This window comes from Hyperolius riggenbachi, chromosome 6 (assembly GCF_040937935.1).
Source record: "Hyperolius riggenbachi isolate aHypRig1 chromosome 6, aHypRig1.pri, whole genome shotgun sequence".
NCBI lineage: Eukaryota > Metazoa > Chordata > Amphibia > Anura > Hyperoliidae > Hyperolius > Hyperolius riggenbachi.
In genome coordinates this window covers 50,613,169-50,629,769 of record NC_090651.1, presented here as the reverse complement: position 1 = coordinate 50,629,769, position 16,601 = coordinate 50,613,169, and the positions used below count along the sequence as shown (strand labels likewise).

Below are 16,601 nucleotides of genomic sequence, written 5' to 3'. Positions count from 1 at the left end.
GCTTGTTCAGGGGCTGTGGCTAAAAGTATTAGAGGCACAGGATCAGCGGGAGAGTCAGGCAACTGGTATTATTTTAAAAGGAAAAATCCATATCGTTCTCAGTTTAGGTTCCCTTTAAAGGGAAGGTCCGAGCACAATAAAAAAGAAAAATCCACCCACCTCGTGCTTCCTCCAGCCCCTTGCAGGCGTCCTGTGGCCTCACCTTAGCTCCGGTGGCTCTGGTCCTCTCCGGTGCAGATGCCGACCTCGCTAGGTCGGCATCTTCATGCGCTGTTTCCATGCGGCTCACTGAGTCGCACTGATGTCACCCGTACTGTACTGCAGAGGCGTATAACTACTGTGCATGCGTAGTACAGCCCGGATGACATCAGCGCGACTGAGAGCTGCTTGCGCAAGCGCAGTGGGCATCTTGCGCTGGAGGGGCCCCTGGGGAGGAGCTGCGGCGTGGGCACAGGACGGCTAGCAGGGACTGGAGGAAGCCCCAGGTAAGTGAATTTTTTTTTTATGGTGCTCGGATGTGTCCTTTAAATATACCAAGTATACACAGTATGAACACACAGCTGACCCTTCCCTTTGAAAAAACCTTAAAACAAGTATTTAAAGAAGACAAACAAGAATTAATTGTAATAACATTTTATTAACAACATGCGGTTCACTGTTTCAGTCCTCAGGACTGCATTGTACACAACTCCATAAACTTTAAACTGATGTCATGGCTCAGAGAGAAATCCAGCCAGAGAGACTTCCTCACTTCCTGTTGCCACAAGGATGATGGGAAATCTTCCAAATGGACACAAAAAGGCTTGAAAAAAAACTTTAATCACTCTACCCAAAATCTAAAAAGTTCTAGTTGCCATTTAAGTTTGTGTATAAAAAAACCGCCTTTGGCAAAAAATTATACTTACGGTATGTGTGAAACTGTTACAAAATTTGAACACAATATGCCTAAATCCCTAAAATGTGTAAAATCCTTCTTGGGATAAGGTCTAATGTGGAGAATCAGTTCATATACAATAAGTAAACAAGCAGGTTCCACAGCGTTTGGTCATAGCTGCATTTCACAACGTTTGTGCACTTTAAAATATATAAACTTAGGGCTTAGAGCTGCATAAATCAATACATAAATAATGTATATCACTACACACTGTATATAAGCCAACCTTTTTATGACAAATGGTTGGGCTTCGGGTCCTTTTGCACTTAATGCCTTGGTGTGCGTTAGTGTGCGTTTTTTACATAGCAGTGCATTATGAAAAAGCTTTCAGTTAAAACCCGTATAGTGGGAACTGTGCCATAGGATAACATGGGCATTACTTTGAAAATCAGTTTTCTGATTAGTTGTAACTGAAAGCAACTAAGTGTAAAATAGCCCTAAGGGCCCGATTCCGCTAGACGCGTTGCTATGCGTAAACCGCTCCGCATCGCAAGGAAACTGCAACCAATTCACGTCAATGGAGTAGTTTCCATTGACGCAAATTTACTTCCGCGATCCAGCTTCATGCGACGCAGGGGGAAATTATCGATAGCATGCTGCAGTTTTCCGCAGCACGCATCCAAGTCCCCATAGTCGCTGACGGGAAGCCGCATCCGGTTGTACGGATGGCAACCGGAAGTACCTGCGGGAGGATGCGAAGCAATCGCCTTGCATCGCTTACGCTAGTGGAAACGGGCCCTAAAGGTATGTGTATTAGGCCCGTGTGCGGAACCCCCATATGCACATCGGAAGCATACTGGAAACTATAGCTACTAGTGCTCGCTCCAGTCCTCGTGTCTTCCCGCCAGTTTTGTGAACGCCTCTTTACAGTGGGAGCCACGCCCATTTCCGATTCGGCCACAGCTCCCGTTCTGCAGCCTGAATTGCTAAGCCATGCCTATAGGGCTTCGGCTGCGTGCTGCACATTTTACATTGTTGAAAAGTAGTAGTGTACTAGTGTTAGTTCAGTGTTATTCGAATAGCGCTAGAAGGAAGTGATGATAAAGGAGTATGAATAAGACTTTATGCTGCAGTTGCATGTAAACAATAGGACTGTTTTCACACACGTCCTTATATAGGCAAAATTAGTAATACAAAAATTTGCATTACTGGTCAAGGGCTACCTATAAAAGCTCTCTGCAAAGCCCAATTATACTTTAAGGCAAGCAAGGCGCCATATATGAAGAGGGCCTCAAGGTAATCTGAAAAAAGTGGAGCATGCAGGCTGCCATTTTTTACGTTCTTTTAACACTATAGGCTATAAGGCTGTCATGCTGATCTTTTGGCTTCAGTAGTGTCGGAGTCACATCCAGAACAAGCGTGCAGCCAATGCAGCCAGAACACCAGAAGTGTGTCCTTGCTCCAAGACAGTCATAAAAAATATTCTGATCTTATATTCTGAGCCAAAAATATTCAAAGCCAAGGATCAGCATAACAGAGGAGAGCAGCATTTTATCAGGGAAGTCAGCAAGAGTAGAACTATTTATCTCAGCATCACGTGTGATCCGGACACCTCAGGTGTTCCTCTTCATCGAATACAGATCAGGTAGGAATACGGCTCCGGAGATACTCCATAACAGCGGATGTCCCTTTCGCTAAAATAGCCGCCCGTGGGTTCCGGAAAGGGTTTCCTTCGAGGTGGAGAGCCCTGTCAACAAATTACACAAATGTGGCAATAAAAGAGTTACAAGATTAGAACAAACATACAAATGCTTTAAAAGCCCATCTAAAACTTCAAGTCCTCTTTCAAAATTTTTGTTTTTTAAAATTCCCTTCTTCCCTTAGTATATGCTCCATCCACCAAAACCCCCTCTATGACAATCGGCGGAAGTCCTCGGCTTTGGTGCTCACATATCCCTACCCTCTGACTGGATAGCCAGGCTATACTCACCGCCGATTGCACTGCTCCAATTTCGTCCCCTCCCACAACCCCTGGTGTTGCATTCCAGAAACCTCCACACTAAACCAACAATGCCGTGCACCACCGCCTAAACTCGGTACTATACACAATTAGACGTTTATAATAGATTGGCCTCGTGGTTCTCAGACTTTTTCAGGTCATGGAACTCTGTGTATAATATTTTCCAACCTTCCCTGAATGTGGTAAAAAAAATGTGACAACAGATGACAACTGGTGTTAGTTTTGTTTAGTCTGCCCAATATGTCCCAGTTCTTCTGTGTTCCCCAAAGCTTACCATCCCAGTAACTCCTCCCATCAGTTGCCCAACAGCTTTGTGTCCGCTGCTCCGAATAACAGTATTCTTCCCATTGTATTGCTCCACTAAGTTTGGTGCTCCCTACAGTGCCCTCTTTATGATGGTACCCCCCATTTTGTCCACTTGGCCATCTTACCGCAGGAGTGCGCGCGTACAGCACATGGGGACACAAGGTGCCTAAGCAGACATACTGCGCATGCACAAGCACTAAGGTATCCTTTAAGTGTTGTGTTTTTGTCCTTTTTTTATTTTTTTGACTATATTTATTGAAAAATGATTGATACTGTAACAAACTGTTCACAGATGATACAGTAAACAATGCAACAATATACAATCATATGCACAACAGAAAATAGAACACGTATTCTCTGTAGAACAATGGCAATGGCATCCATGGGCATATATGGCAAGTATCCTACCTAATAAAACCTAACTATCCCTGCTACTCCTGTGTCTGTGTCCTTAGGTTGGGGCCAGTTAGCCAGGCGGGCATTTGCACGGGCGGACAGGTGAGCACGCACTGACATGCGGGGGTGGAGGCAGTGAGAAGGCAGCCCTAGAGCCCGTTTTTTAAATAGGCTTAGGTCTACTAATAGATTAATAAAAAGAGCAACAAACAAGAGAAAATAAAATGAACTGTCTATCCAAATCGGGCTACACTGAATCAAGCGTCCATTAACGTATGGCAAATTTGTTCCATATGATCAATCCACAACATTTTTTGAAGTACACAAGGGACTCTTCCAAAACTTGGCAATTAAGCTTAGTAGCTGCCCAGAATAAGGTTACCAGCTTATTTTAAAACTTAGAGAGACCTGTGGAATTTGCACAGAACAAAGCTACAAACAGATCTTTAATGACATTTACCTCTAATGTAAGAGAAATGTGTACAAAACAGTCATCCCACATATTTTAAATGGAGGGGCAACTCCACCAACGACGAAACATGTCAGCATTAGGACAAGTGCAGTGAAGGAGAGGAGATGGCGTTAAATCTAGCCAGCATCTTGGTAGTGTTGGGCGAACAGTGTTCGCCACTGTTCGGGTTCTGCAGAACATCACCCTGTTCGGGTGATGTTCGAGTTCGACCGAACACCTGATGGTGTTCGGCCAAACCGTTCGGCCATATGGCCGAACTAAAAGCGCATGGCCGAACGTTCCCCGAACGTTCGGCTAGCGCTGTGATTGGCCGAACGGGTCACGTGGTTCGGACCCGAACGCGCTCTGATTGGCCGAACGGGTCACGTGGTTCGGGTAAATAAATACCCGATCCACGTCATTTCTACGCCATTTGTCTGTGGGTTTAGCTTTGGGTAGGCAGGCAGGGTAGTTCTCTCTCCAGCCAGGCTAGCCAGGGTCCCCCCAGTCATTGTGTCGCTGCTGGGAACAGTAGTACACTGCTCACCCACACTATATAGCATTGTGTTTACTGCCACTCTGTGTCTCTGCTGGGAACAGTAGTACACCGCTCACCCGCCACTGTATAGCATTGTGCTCTGTGTCGCTGCTGGGAATAGTAGTACACCGCTCACCCACCACTGTATAGCATTGTGCTCTGTGTCGCTGCTGGGAACAGTAGTACACCGCTCACCCACCACTGTATAGCATTGTGCTCTGTGTCGCTGCTGGGAACAGTAGTACACCGCTCACCCACCACTGTATAGCATTGTGCTCTGTGTCGCTGCTGGGAATAGTAGTACACCGCTCACCCACCACTGTATAGCATTGTGCTCTGTGTCGCTGCTGGGAATAGTAGTACACCGCTCACCCACCACTGTATAGCACTGTGCTCTGTGTCGCTGCTGGGAACAGTAGTACACCGCTCACCCACCACTGTATAGCATTGTGCTCTGTGTCGCTGCTGGGAATAGTAGTACACCGCTCACCCACCACTGTATAGCATTGTGCTCTGTGTCGCTGCTGGGAATAGTAGTACACCGCTCACCCACCACTGTATAGCATTGTGCTCTGTGTCGCTGCTGGGAATAGTAGTACACCGCTCACCCACCACTGTATAGCATTGTGCTCTGTGTTGCTGCTGGGAACAGTAGTACACCGCTCACCCACCACTGTATAGCATTGTGCTCTGTGTCGCTGCTGGGAATAGTAGTACACCGCTCACCCACCACTGTATAGCATTGTGCTCTGTGTCGCTGCTGGGAATAGTAGTACACCGCTCACCCACCACTGTATAGCATTGTGCTCTGTGTCGCTGCTGGGAATAGTAGTACACCGCTCACCCACCACTGTATAGCATTTCTGTACTGCCACTGTACTGCTGCCAGTCAGCGTGTACTTTAAGGATAAGTGAAATGAAGAAGAAATCCTGTGAAAGAGGGAGGGGCAAGGGAAGAGGTGTTTCCCCTGACGGTTCACGTACAGGCCACAGTGGAGCACCGAAGAAAACCCACTCAATACCGCCCATGTTGTCCAGGAAATCAACCCTCACAAATCCAAAAGAACAGGACCAGATAATTAATTGGATGACCTCTCAAGCGTCCAGCAGTGGGTTAAGCAGCACCAGCACATCACGCACGAGGTCTGAGTCCTCAGCCAGTTACAAGGAGCCAGTGGGCACAAAGCTGACACAACCGGCAGCGACACCACGCACACAACTGCCAAATAACCAGTCCGAAGAATTTCCTCAGGACACAATGGGGTTTTCGCAGGAGCTATTCCCAGCCCAACAAACTTCCACCTTTCAAAGGTCAATGGAACAGCCAGAAACGTTGTGCCCGGATTCACAACCATTTACTGTGGGAAATGCACCGCGCACTGAAATGCAAGGCGAGTCCGAGGAATTTGAAACCCACATCCCAGAGCAAGTTGGGCAGGAGGGGTTTCAATTGCAGGAGGTCGGCCGAGAAGATCTGGAAGACAACGTTGGAGTGAGCTGCGCAGAGGTTGTTCTGGGGAGCTCTACTCCACGGCGGCGGCCCACAATCACATATGACGAGTTTGAGGAGATGGAAGAGGAGGGTTTGGACAATGTGGACACAGACCCAGATTTTGTATGTGAAGGAGAACATCGCCGTCGTAGCAGCACAGATGAGTCTGTTGAAGAACCCACTGCTGCACGAGTTCGCCTTGTGCCACAAGGTAGGCGGCGCGAAATTTCAGGCACCACAAGCGTGGAAGTTCAAGTGAGACGCAAAAGAGGCGCAAACAGAAATCGCCAGCAAGGCAGGTGCTCCAAAGTCTGTCCTTTCTTTGAAGACTGCAGTGAGGATGGTACCATGGTGATTTGCAAGGTGTGCAAGACCCGCCTGAGCAGGGGGAAAAATATTAACAACCTCTCCACCACCAGCATGACCCGCCACATGGTATCCAAACATCCCACTCTGTGGGCAAACGCGGCAGGACAGGGTACCAGCAACACTGCCTCCCTTGGGGTCACCAGACTCACCACCAGACCCTCCTCAGCAGCAGCAGTAGCCCAGCCATTGCGTGGTTCACAACAACATTCACATACATCAGACGACGCTGACACTGTCACTTTCCGGAATAGTGCTCTTGAGGTCTCCCAGTCTTCATCAAACACAACCAACAGCCCTTCAGTGTGCAGCCCTACGGTTCAGTTGTCTGTCTGGGAGATGCTTGAGCGCAAGAGGAAATTGCCAGCAAATGACCCCCTGGTCCGTGGCAGTAACAGCCAGCATAGCCAAGCTTCTGGCCTGCGAAATGCTGCCATATCGAGTGGTGGAGACAAACAGCTTCAAGGGCATGATGTCAGTGGCCATCCCACTTTACGTGGTTCCCAGCCGCTACCACTTTGTGCGCTCTGCAGTGCCTGAGATGCATGAGCACGTGGTCAGCAAAATAACCCGAAGCTTGAAGAATGCCGTTGCCTGCAAGGTTCACCTCACCGACACCTGGACGAGTGCGTTCGGCCAGGGTCGATACATCTCCCTTACCGCGCACTGGGTGAACCTTGTGGAGCCTGGCAGCGATTCCTCACCTGCTACGGCGCGGTTGTTGCCCACGCCGCAAACAGCTGCACCGCCGTCCCTCCCACTGGATAACAACAGCAGCACCTACCTCTCTGACTCCTTCTCCTCCAACGCATCTCAAAGCTGTACCTTATCCGGAAACGCTAACCCAGCAGCAGTAGGATCGTGGAAGCAGTGCAGCACAGCTGTTGGCATGCGTCAGCAAGCGTTGCTGAAGCTGATCTGCCTTGGGGATAAGCAGCACACAGGGGAGGAAATTTGGAGGGGAATAAAGGAACAGACGGATTTGTGGCTGGCACCGCTGGACCTGAAACCGGGCATGGTTGTGTGTGATAATAGGAGTAATCTCATTCGCGCTTTAAGGTTGGCTAAGCTGACACACATCCCTTGCCTGGCGCACGTGATGAACCTAGTAGTTCAGCGGTTCCTGAGGACATACCCAGGCGTGGCCGATCTTCTGTTGAAGGTGCGACGAGTGGCCAAACATTGTAGAAATTCCAGTACTGCTTCGGGGGCACTCGCCAAGATGCAGGAGCGCTTCAATCTCCCCCACCATCGCTTGCTGTGTGATGTCCCTACGCGCTGGAATTCTACGCTGCACATGCTAGCCCGCTTTTGTGAGCAGAAGAGTGCAGTGGTCCAGTACATGACGGCGCAGTACCGAGGCGCATCCGGACAGCTGCCAAGCTTCTGTGGATCCGATTGGGCCAACATGTTGGACCTCTGCCAAGTCCTCCAAAATTTTGAGCAATCCACGTTGCTTGTGAGCAGTGACAACTCTTCAGTCAGCATTGCCATACCACTGCTGTGTTTACTGAAGAAGTCAATGTTGAAAATCAAGGAAACAGCTGTCATGATGCAACTGGGGGAATCTGAAGGAGAACACGATCAGCGTGATGATACCAACATCAGGCCATCTGCCTCAGGAAACGCTGGCCCCAGCAGCTATGACGAAGAAGAGGAGGAGGAACAGCTGGAGTTGGAGCAGGAATTTCATGCCACCACTGACGAGGGCCAGAGCGGTGCAAGTTGGACTTCCACAATTCAGCGCGAATGGTCAGCAGAAGCAGACCAGGAAGAAGGTGACGAGTATGATGCATCACAACTATCACAACGCTCACAAGAGGATGATGAGGATTCTGGCAGGACTCTGGCACACATGGCTCAATTCATGCTAGACTGCACTGAACGCGACCCATGCATTGTGCGCATTCTGGATAACACCAATTACTTGGTTTATACCCTTCTGGATCCACGGTACAAACACAATGTTCCAAAACTGCTTGAAGAAAGAGTCAGACAGGTCAAAATGGAAGAATACCAGCAGGCCCTTGTGGAGACTTTAGAGAGGAGATTGACATCCTCCCCCTCCTCTAGCCAGTTGTACGCCGACAGACTGACTTCCGCAAACCCAGGACGACCAGGAGGGCAGCAAACAACACAAGCCGCAGCTAGTGCCCAAAAGGGAATGGTATCGGCAGTGTCCTTGGAGTGGGAACATTTTCTGACACCCATGCAGCAGCCCACAGAACAGCAAGCGTGCAGATCCACCTCCAACACCGATCGCCTGGAGAAGATGGTCAAGGACTACATGTCAGATGGCGTAGCTGTGTTGAACAATCCATCTGCACCCTTCAACTATTGGGTATCGAAGCTAGACACCTGGCACGAACTGGCAATGTACGCAATAGAGGTGCTGGCTTGCCCGGCAGCCAGCGTTATGTCGGAACGCTGTTTCAGTGCTGCCGGAGGCATCGTCACAGATCGGCGTATCCGCCTCTCCACAGAAAATGCAGACCGTCTGACTCAAATTAAAATGAATCAATCCTGGATTGGAAACGACTACGCAACACTCCCGGACCCCAACCAAGTAACATGAACAATGAACATCTGTGATGGGTTAGCGTTTCCGGTCCCTGTTTATTGAACCTCTCATCTGTATTACATTTATGACTGCATGGCGACAAAATGCATTGCTATCCGCACGCTTCTTGTCCTCATGCAAGGCCTGGGTTGTTGTGTCTCAAAGCGTGGCCTTCTCCTCCTGCGCCGCCCTCCTCCTGTTCCATCACGTGTGCTGCTGCTGGGCTAGCGTTACCGGTCCCTTTTCCTGGAACCTCTTATCTGTATTACATTTATGACTGCATGGCGACAAAAAGCATGTTACCTGTGCAAAGAAACATGACATTTTCCGCATTCAAAAGATATTTTTTCCTTTGAAACTTTACAATCAATTTTCTCAAAAACCATAAGCTCTTTTTCAAATATTTTTTTTCCTCTTGTACCCACTCCCAAGGTGCACATACCCTGCAAATTTGGGGTATGTAGCATGTAAGGAAGCTTTACAAAGCACGAAAGTTCGGGTCCCCATTGACTTCCATTATGTTCGGAGTTCGGCGCGAACACCCGAACATCGCGGCCATGTTCGGCGAACGTTCGCGAACCCGAACATCCAGGTGTTCGCCCAACACTACATCTTGGGAGTAAGGTACCACCGAATAAAGATTTTATAGGCCTTCGTTTCAATATTTGACGAGACCTTGGCCATATTAGTAAAAATGTCATCCCAATCAATCTCTCTATCAGGATCGACAGGAATAAATGTTTCCCATTTCTCCATGGGCATAGTAACGCGGCAAAGAGTCATACCATAAAATCTCAGAGTCTGGAGATCAGACCCAGTCCGACGGAGCCCAACTTAAACTCATATTCAATAGGAGAGGTTTCCAATTTGGGTATATCTTTGGGAATTGAGTTAGCAATAACTCTGCACCTGTAGATAACAAAAGAAAGAGGTAATGGGAAGATTACAGTTCGATTTAATTTTGTCCCAGGATAATACCTTATAGTCCTCAATCAGCTGGCTAAAGCTAGCTATTCCCAAAATGCTTCCAAGCGTCCCATCTGACACCACAAGTCTCAAAAGGAAACAAAGGGTTATAAAATAGAGGTTCCAGGATAGCATGGGGGAAACAAATCTTGTTTTTTTATTCCAGGCATGCCAGGATTGTACTGCTACACTAATAAAGGGGGAGATAGATATTTTATCTAAAATCTTAGTGTGGGGAGGGAGCCAAAGAAGGTCCCGAACGTGGAGAGTGGAAACAATCTGGTCCTCCAAAACAACCTACCTAGGTGGGGAGGAGGAGTTCCCCCAGGCCATACTATGCACCACCCTGGTAGCTTTACAGTATGAGATCAGGCTAAGCCAGCTCTGGGCAAAGTACGGCCCGCCGGAAGGTGGCCGGGTTCCTCTTTCTCCCCTCCCTCCCTGCAGAGTTGCAAGCGGGCAGCGGGGGATTTGAAACTCACCTTCAATCACTGCTTCCTGCGTCGCATCTCCATGGCAACAGGATGTCACATGACGGGACACGCCAGCATATTACCTGCTGGCAGTCAGCCAAACCACATTTCAGGCTTGCTTTCAAGCAACTCCAGCCAATTTTTTTTCTTATGTAGTTTTGGGTACAGTGGGTCCCGCCTGTGTGATGGGATCACCTGCGCTCTGCCCTCTACGGGCAGCTTTAGATTTAGCATGCTGGTAAATGTGGTGGCCCGCTCCTCACCTGATGCTCTCACAGTTCCCCAGGGCTGGTGGGATCTGCAGCAGGTCATTATTCTGGAGATCCAGTGTGGACAGTTTGGTCAGCTTCATGAGCTGGAGGGGATCTATAGATCCAATCTGATTGGTGCTGAGGAGGATGGTCTCCAGCGTGGGGATCCGGTACAGAACATCTGGGAAATTTCTAAACCTGATAAAAGAAATGGGAGAAAAATGTGACCGTGTCCATCACACAGCAGCATAAGGAGATCGCACAGAGCGGCAAGATTCATTTTTAGGGATGGTCAATGCGATGCAAATAATTTCAAAATGATCAAAAGGATACAGGATTATGCACATTTTGTATGCAACTTTATGCAGCTTGAAAATGGACCAATCGAATTTTACCTTAGCAGGATTTGATTGGTTCGTTTTCAAGCTGCATACAGTTTCTCAAAATTATTTGCATTGCTTGTTTCTCAATGTCTTCTGAAGCTCTGTGGCCACCCTCACCTGCTTGCTGCAGGCTCCCCAAGCTACGGAAAGTAGGTGGGGGGGCCATAGAGCTTTGGAGGACTTCGGGAAACATGGGCGCAGCTGTCTTACGGGGGGGGGGGGGGGGGGAGGTTCTGACATTAAATAATTATGGCTGAGTGGGTGGGTGATTAACCCCTATGGGTGGCCTTACTTCACAGGCTCTCCATTTTATACGGGAAGTCGCCCAACGCTGGACGCACAGCCCCGTGCCCACACACACACACACACACACACACACACACACACACACTGCTCCCAGCGGTGGGAGTGCGATAGAGGACTTTTGCAATCAGTGCCGGCGCATGCACAGTGGCTGCACGACTCGTGAGTCTGCCTGGTTACAGACGGGGACATCGGAGGGCTGAACACTGAATCATGAGGGAGGGAGCAGGAGGACTTCAAGGAGCTGGAAGTCCCAGGTAGGTAAATGGGCATTTCTTTTCACTTAAGGTTCACTTTACCACATACTGGTCACGGGATTCTGCGCATGCACAGGCACATCCCTCTTAATGCGCTTGTGCAGTTCACGAAGACTTAAACTGCGCAAGCACCAGAATGGTCACAGTTATAGGAGCGTGAATGAGAGAGGTCTGCGGACACGACCATGTATGTGGTCGGGGATCTTTTGGCGGGGCTAGCAGTACACTGGAGGGCAGCGGAACTGCAGCGAGGGAACACAGACTTCTAGGGGCTGGAAGAAGACCCAGGTACCTAAAGTTTAACTTTTCCTTTTCAGCTTGGATGTGCTTTAAGAAGTGCTTAGACCACTGTGAGTGTCAGCCCTGGAAAGATTATGCTGGATTTTAAGTCACTCGGACAATTGAATGATAACCTGCCCAACCAGAACTAATAGAAAAAGTAACGGACAGAGACCCAAACCCTCCACACTATGCAAAACTAAAATAGCAAAAAAATAAAATAACAGACACAGAAACAATTAGTCACTCACAGACCTGTTGAAAGAGAGGGTGATGGACTGAAGTCGGATCAGCGCTTCCAGCTCATCAGGGAGAGATGACAGGAGATTATTTCTGCATCAAGCAAAAAACATAAAATGCAATTACGAGAGCAATTTATAAAATCGTGAAATTTTGAAACATTGCCTGTCAGAACTGTTTTTTCACCTTTCAGTGTAAGTATACAGATGAGGGTGAACAGTAGAAATGTACTACTGCACTAAATTCGTCTTGCACACTAAATTGAATGTTTCTCTTTTACTGGAGCTCCACCTAGTGGTGTTTAGTAGGCAGAAGGGAGGGGGATATGCAACTGAAAGTGAGCTTCAAGCACATGCAACAACAAGTACATTTTTACGCGTTACGGGTGTAATGCGTAAAAATTTTTTTACGCATTACACCCGTAACGCGTAATAATGTACTCGATGTCTGCAACAGCTTCATGCACCAACCGGAATGCGTAAAAATGTACGCATGGCGGCCGGCCGACTCCCAGTCGGCAAAAACAAAACTAGCTGGCAGCGGGGGACCAGAGGAGCCATGAGTGACTGCAAGGGGCTGGTAGATGCCCCAGGTAAGTAAAACGCTTTTTTTTTTTTTTTTTTTTTTAAGACTTAAGGTTCCCTTTAAGGTGATAAGAGTACAGGGGTGTAAATATATGGGGGTTGAAAGATGGGACAAGGCTGAAAGATAAGAAAAAGGAAGGGGGGGCTGGACCATCTGTAGGGATGTGGGGGTATAAGGATTGGGGGGAATTTGTATCAATTAGCAGCTAAATGAAGTGTAAAGCATGAGATGCTACCCTTGAAAGCCAGTCAGATGGTTTTAGCTGTTAATTTCATGCTGTTTTAAATGCTTTAGACTATAGATGAAATTTGATGACAATACCACTTTAACCGTTTCTAATTCTCTGATTCTTCATAAGGATACCGTACATGGAAAGGTACTCAAGACAGGTTAGACCAGGCATGGGCAAACTTGGCCCTCCAGCTGTTAACCACCTGAGCGGTCTGGACGAGCTCAGCTCGTCCAACACCGCCGGAGGCTGCCGCTCAGGCCCTGCTGGGCCGATTTTAATGAAATAAAAAGCAGCACACGCAGCCGGCACTTTGCCAGCCGCGTGTGCTGCCTGATCGCCGCTGCAGTGCGGTGATCCGCCGCGTGCAGCGGCGAAAGAGGGTCCCCCCAGCCGCCCGAGCCCAGCGTAGCCGGAACAAACAGTTCCATGACGTCACTCCGCTCGTCGCCATGGCGACGAGGTAAGCGAAACACGGAAGGCCGCTCATTGCGGCCTTCCGTGTTACTTCTGGCCGCCGGAGGCGATCAGAAGAACGCATCCGGAGCGCCCTCTAGTGGGCTTTCATGCAGCCAACTTTCAGTTGGCTGCATGGAATAGTTTTTTTTTAATTTAAAAAAAACCCTCCCGCAGCCGCCCTGGCGATCTTATCAGAACGCCAGGGTGGTTAAGGAACTACAAGTCCCACAATGCATTGCAGGAGTCTGACAGCCACAGTCATGATTCATAAAGGCAAATGCATTGTGGGACTTGTAGTTCCGTAACAGCTGGAGGGCCGAGTTTGCCCATGCCTGGGTTAGACAATTAAGAACAGGTGGAGGAAAGGCTGCGCATCCCTAAACACATGTTGCAATTGAATGGTTAATCGCACAAGCATACACCGCCTCTGCCAGACTGAAAAATGCATGCCCTGCATCCAAGACAAGTGCTAACATTTATTAAACTAGGAGGAACTTTAGCTTCCAATATGGTTTGCATGCAAAAGTATATTATACTAGACACTTGCGCCACGGTGAGGCAAACCTCCGGGCAAGTGACCTAACCTAAATTTAAAACCTTGGGAGCAGCTAAGCAAAAAAATGTGTAACTTACATTTTGTTGAACAGCGAGAAGAACGCCAGCGCATACCGCTAAGGCTGCATCTAAAATGACCACCAGCTCAGTGTGCAGCACCAAAATAGATTTTATGCACACTTTGCATTCAATTCAGATGCAAATGATATGCAAATCTGCTACTACTTATTATGCAAACAGGAAACTCAGGAGGAGGGGCTGGGAGCAGCTAACCTGACAGTTACATAGCTACAAAGTTAAGAAAAGGTGGGGAAAGGCTGCGCATCCCTAAACACATGTTGCAATTGAATCAGCTCAGTGTGCAGCACCTAAATAGATTTTATGTACACTTTGCATTCAATTCATGCTGCACACTGAGCTGGTGGTCATTTCAGATGCAGCCTTAGTGGTATGCGCTGGCGTTCTTCTCGCTGTTCAACAAAATGTATGTTACACATTTTTTTTGCTTAGCTGCTCTCAAGGTTTTAAATTTAGGTTAGGTCACTTGCCCGGAGGTTTGCCTCACCAAGTGTCTAGTATAATATATTTTGCATGCAAACCATATTGGAAGCTAAAGTTCCTCCTAGTTTAATAAATGTTAGCATTTGTCTTGGACGCAGGGCATGCATTTTTCAGTCTGACAGAGGCGGTGTATGCCTGTGCGATTAACCATTCAATTGCAACATGTGTTTAGGGATGCGCAGCCTTTCCCCTAACTTTTCTTAACTTTGTAGCTATGCAACTGTCAGGTTAGCTGCTCCCAGCCCCTCCTCCTGAGTTTCCTGTTTGCATAAGTAGTAGCAGATTTGCATATGATTTGCATCTGAATTGAATGCAAAGTGTGCATAAAATCTATTTAGGTGCTGCACACTGAGCTGGTGGTCATTTCAGATGCAGCCTTAGTGGTATGCGCTGGCATTCTTCTCGAGGTTAGACAATTAGTTCTGCTTCAAGTGGTCACTGGAAATCGGAGAAACAGTTACTGAACAGGCAAATGACTGACCTCATATCCAGATAAGTTATTTTCTGCAGCATGCACAAGTTCAAGGAGAGGACTGCAATCTTGTTGAAACCCAGGTTCATGTCGCACACAGAGTCTTTCAGTTCTACCACCCTAAAATACAATGCAAACACCTAAACTTTCAAAGAGGACCTTCAGCAAAAAACTGGGGGGGCGGGGGTGATATTAAAGGAAAACTTAAGTCAGAAAAAAAAAAATGACATTTACTCACCCGGGGCATCCCTCAGCCCCCCGAAGCTGGACGGTGCCCTCGCAGCCCCACTCCGATCATCCTGTCCCCGCCGGCGGCTACTTCCGGGTTCGGCGACAGCCGCCGACAGGCTGGGAACGCGGCTGATTTTCCGCGTTCCCAGCTGCTATATCACCCTCTATGCTGCTATAGCATATATATACGCTATAGCAGCATAGAGGGGTGATATAGCGGCTGGGAACGCGGAAAATCAGCCGCGTTCCCAGCCTGTCGGCGGCTGTCGCCGAACCCGGAAGTAGCCGCCGGCGGGGACAGGACGATCGGAGCGGGGCTGCGAGGGCACCATCCAGCTTCGGGGAGCTGAGGGATGCCCCGGGTGAGTAAATGTCATTTTTTTTTTCTGACTTTATTAAATCAATACGTTGCCAAGTGAGAAGTTAAAAAAATAGAAGAGAGATCAAGAGATGAGTGATAGTCGCCATGTAATTTGTTCATATTGTCAGATCCATAATCAACCTGCAAGTAATCATCTTTACTACTGGCAGACATGGGGGGGGGGGAGAAACAGACGGTACCAACTGCCATTATCTGTAACCACGCCCACTAACAATGCAATAGGCTAAAAATGTGTTTTTTTAATAGATATACATATGCACACAGGAAGATACTGGTTGCTTGGCAGGTGGAAACCGCGGTTATTTCCCACAATTCAATAACGTTAATTCAACAATAACGGGTTTATACATACCTGGGGCGTCCTCCAGCCCCATACGCACGTATCGCTCCTACGCCGCCGTCCTCAGTCTTCCCGCAGCTCCGGTACCGTGTCCCCGCAATTCCGTCAGCCAGGCCAGTCTACGCAGGAGAAGTGCGCTCTCTATGTATCTCTCCAGTGGCTGCTGCAGAGATACGCAAACAGCGCACTTCACTTATGTCAGACTGGCTCTGACTGACGGAAGTGCGGGGGACCCGGTACCGGAGCTGCGGGAAGACTGAAGACAGCGGCCTGGGAACGATCCTTGCTGATGGGGCTGGAGGAAGCTCCAGGTATGTATAAAACATTTTGTTTAAACCAGCTCTGGTACACTTTAAGAAATGAACCTCCGCACCCTCACCGATGACGTCAATACTGTCACATGGCGGGAGAACACAAAGGCGCACACTTAGGAGATTGCGTCTAGAAAGGTTTGACAGTAAATTGAAGTAGGTTGGAAAATTTTAAAATCCCAGCTGAGAGCTCTTGAAAATTGAAATGCTTGATGTTTAAGTGCTCGGAAATTGCACCTGTGTCCCCCGATGCCTCTACAGATCTCAGACTATCATTAGCTGCTAATTTGTGTTTTACCAGTAAGTTACCGTTCTGTTCTG

General features: G+C 48.3%; 1 protein-coding gene across 2 annotated transcripts in view; it reads right to left on the bottom strand.

Moving 5' to 3' along the window:
- Nucleotides 1–619: 619 nt before the first annotated feature.
- Nucleotides 620–16,601, bottom strand: part of LRRC40 (leucine rich repeat containing 40) — a 49,821-nt gene continuing 33,839 nt past the window's right edge. The window contains exons 12-15 of one of the 2 annotated variants that reach the window (XM_068239234.1): nucleotides 15,026–15,136; nucleotides 12,171–12,248; nucleotides 10,706–10,891; nucleotides 620–2,621 (exon numbers count right to left, since the gene is read on the bottom strand). In XM_068239234.1, coding sequence (XP_068095335.1) covers nucleotides 2,516–2,621; nucleotides 10,706–10,891; nucleotides 12,171–12,248; nucleotides 15,026–15,136 — 481 coding nt within the window. In that variant the 3' untranslated portion in view covers nucleotides 620–2,515. The remainder of the gene's footprint in view (nucleotides 2,622–10,705; nucleotides 10,892–12,170; nucleotides 12,249–15,025; nucleotides 15,137–16,601) is intronic. The other variant, XM_068239235.1, reaches the window with a different exon arrangement.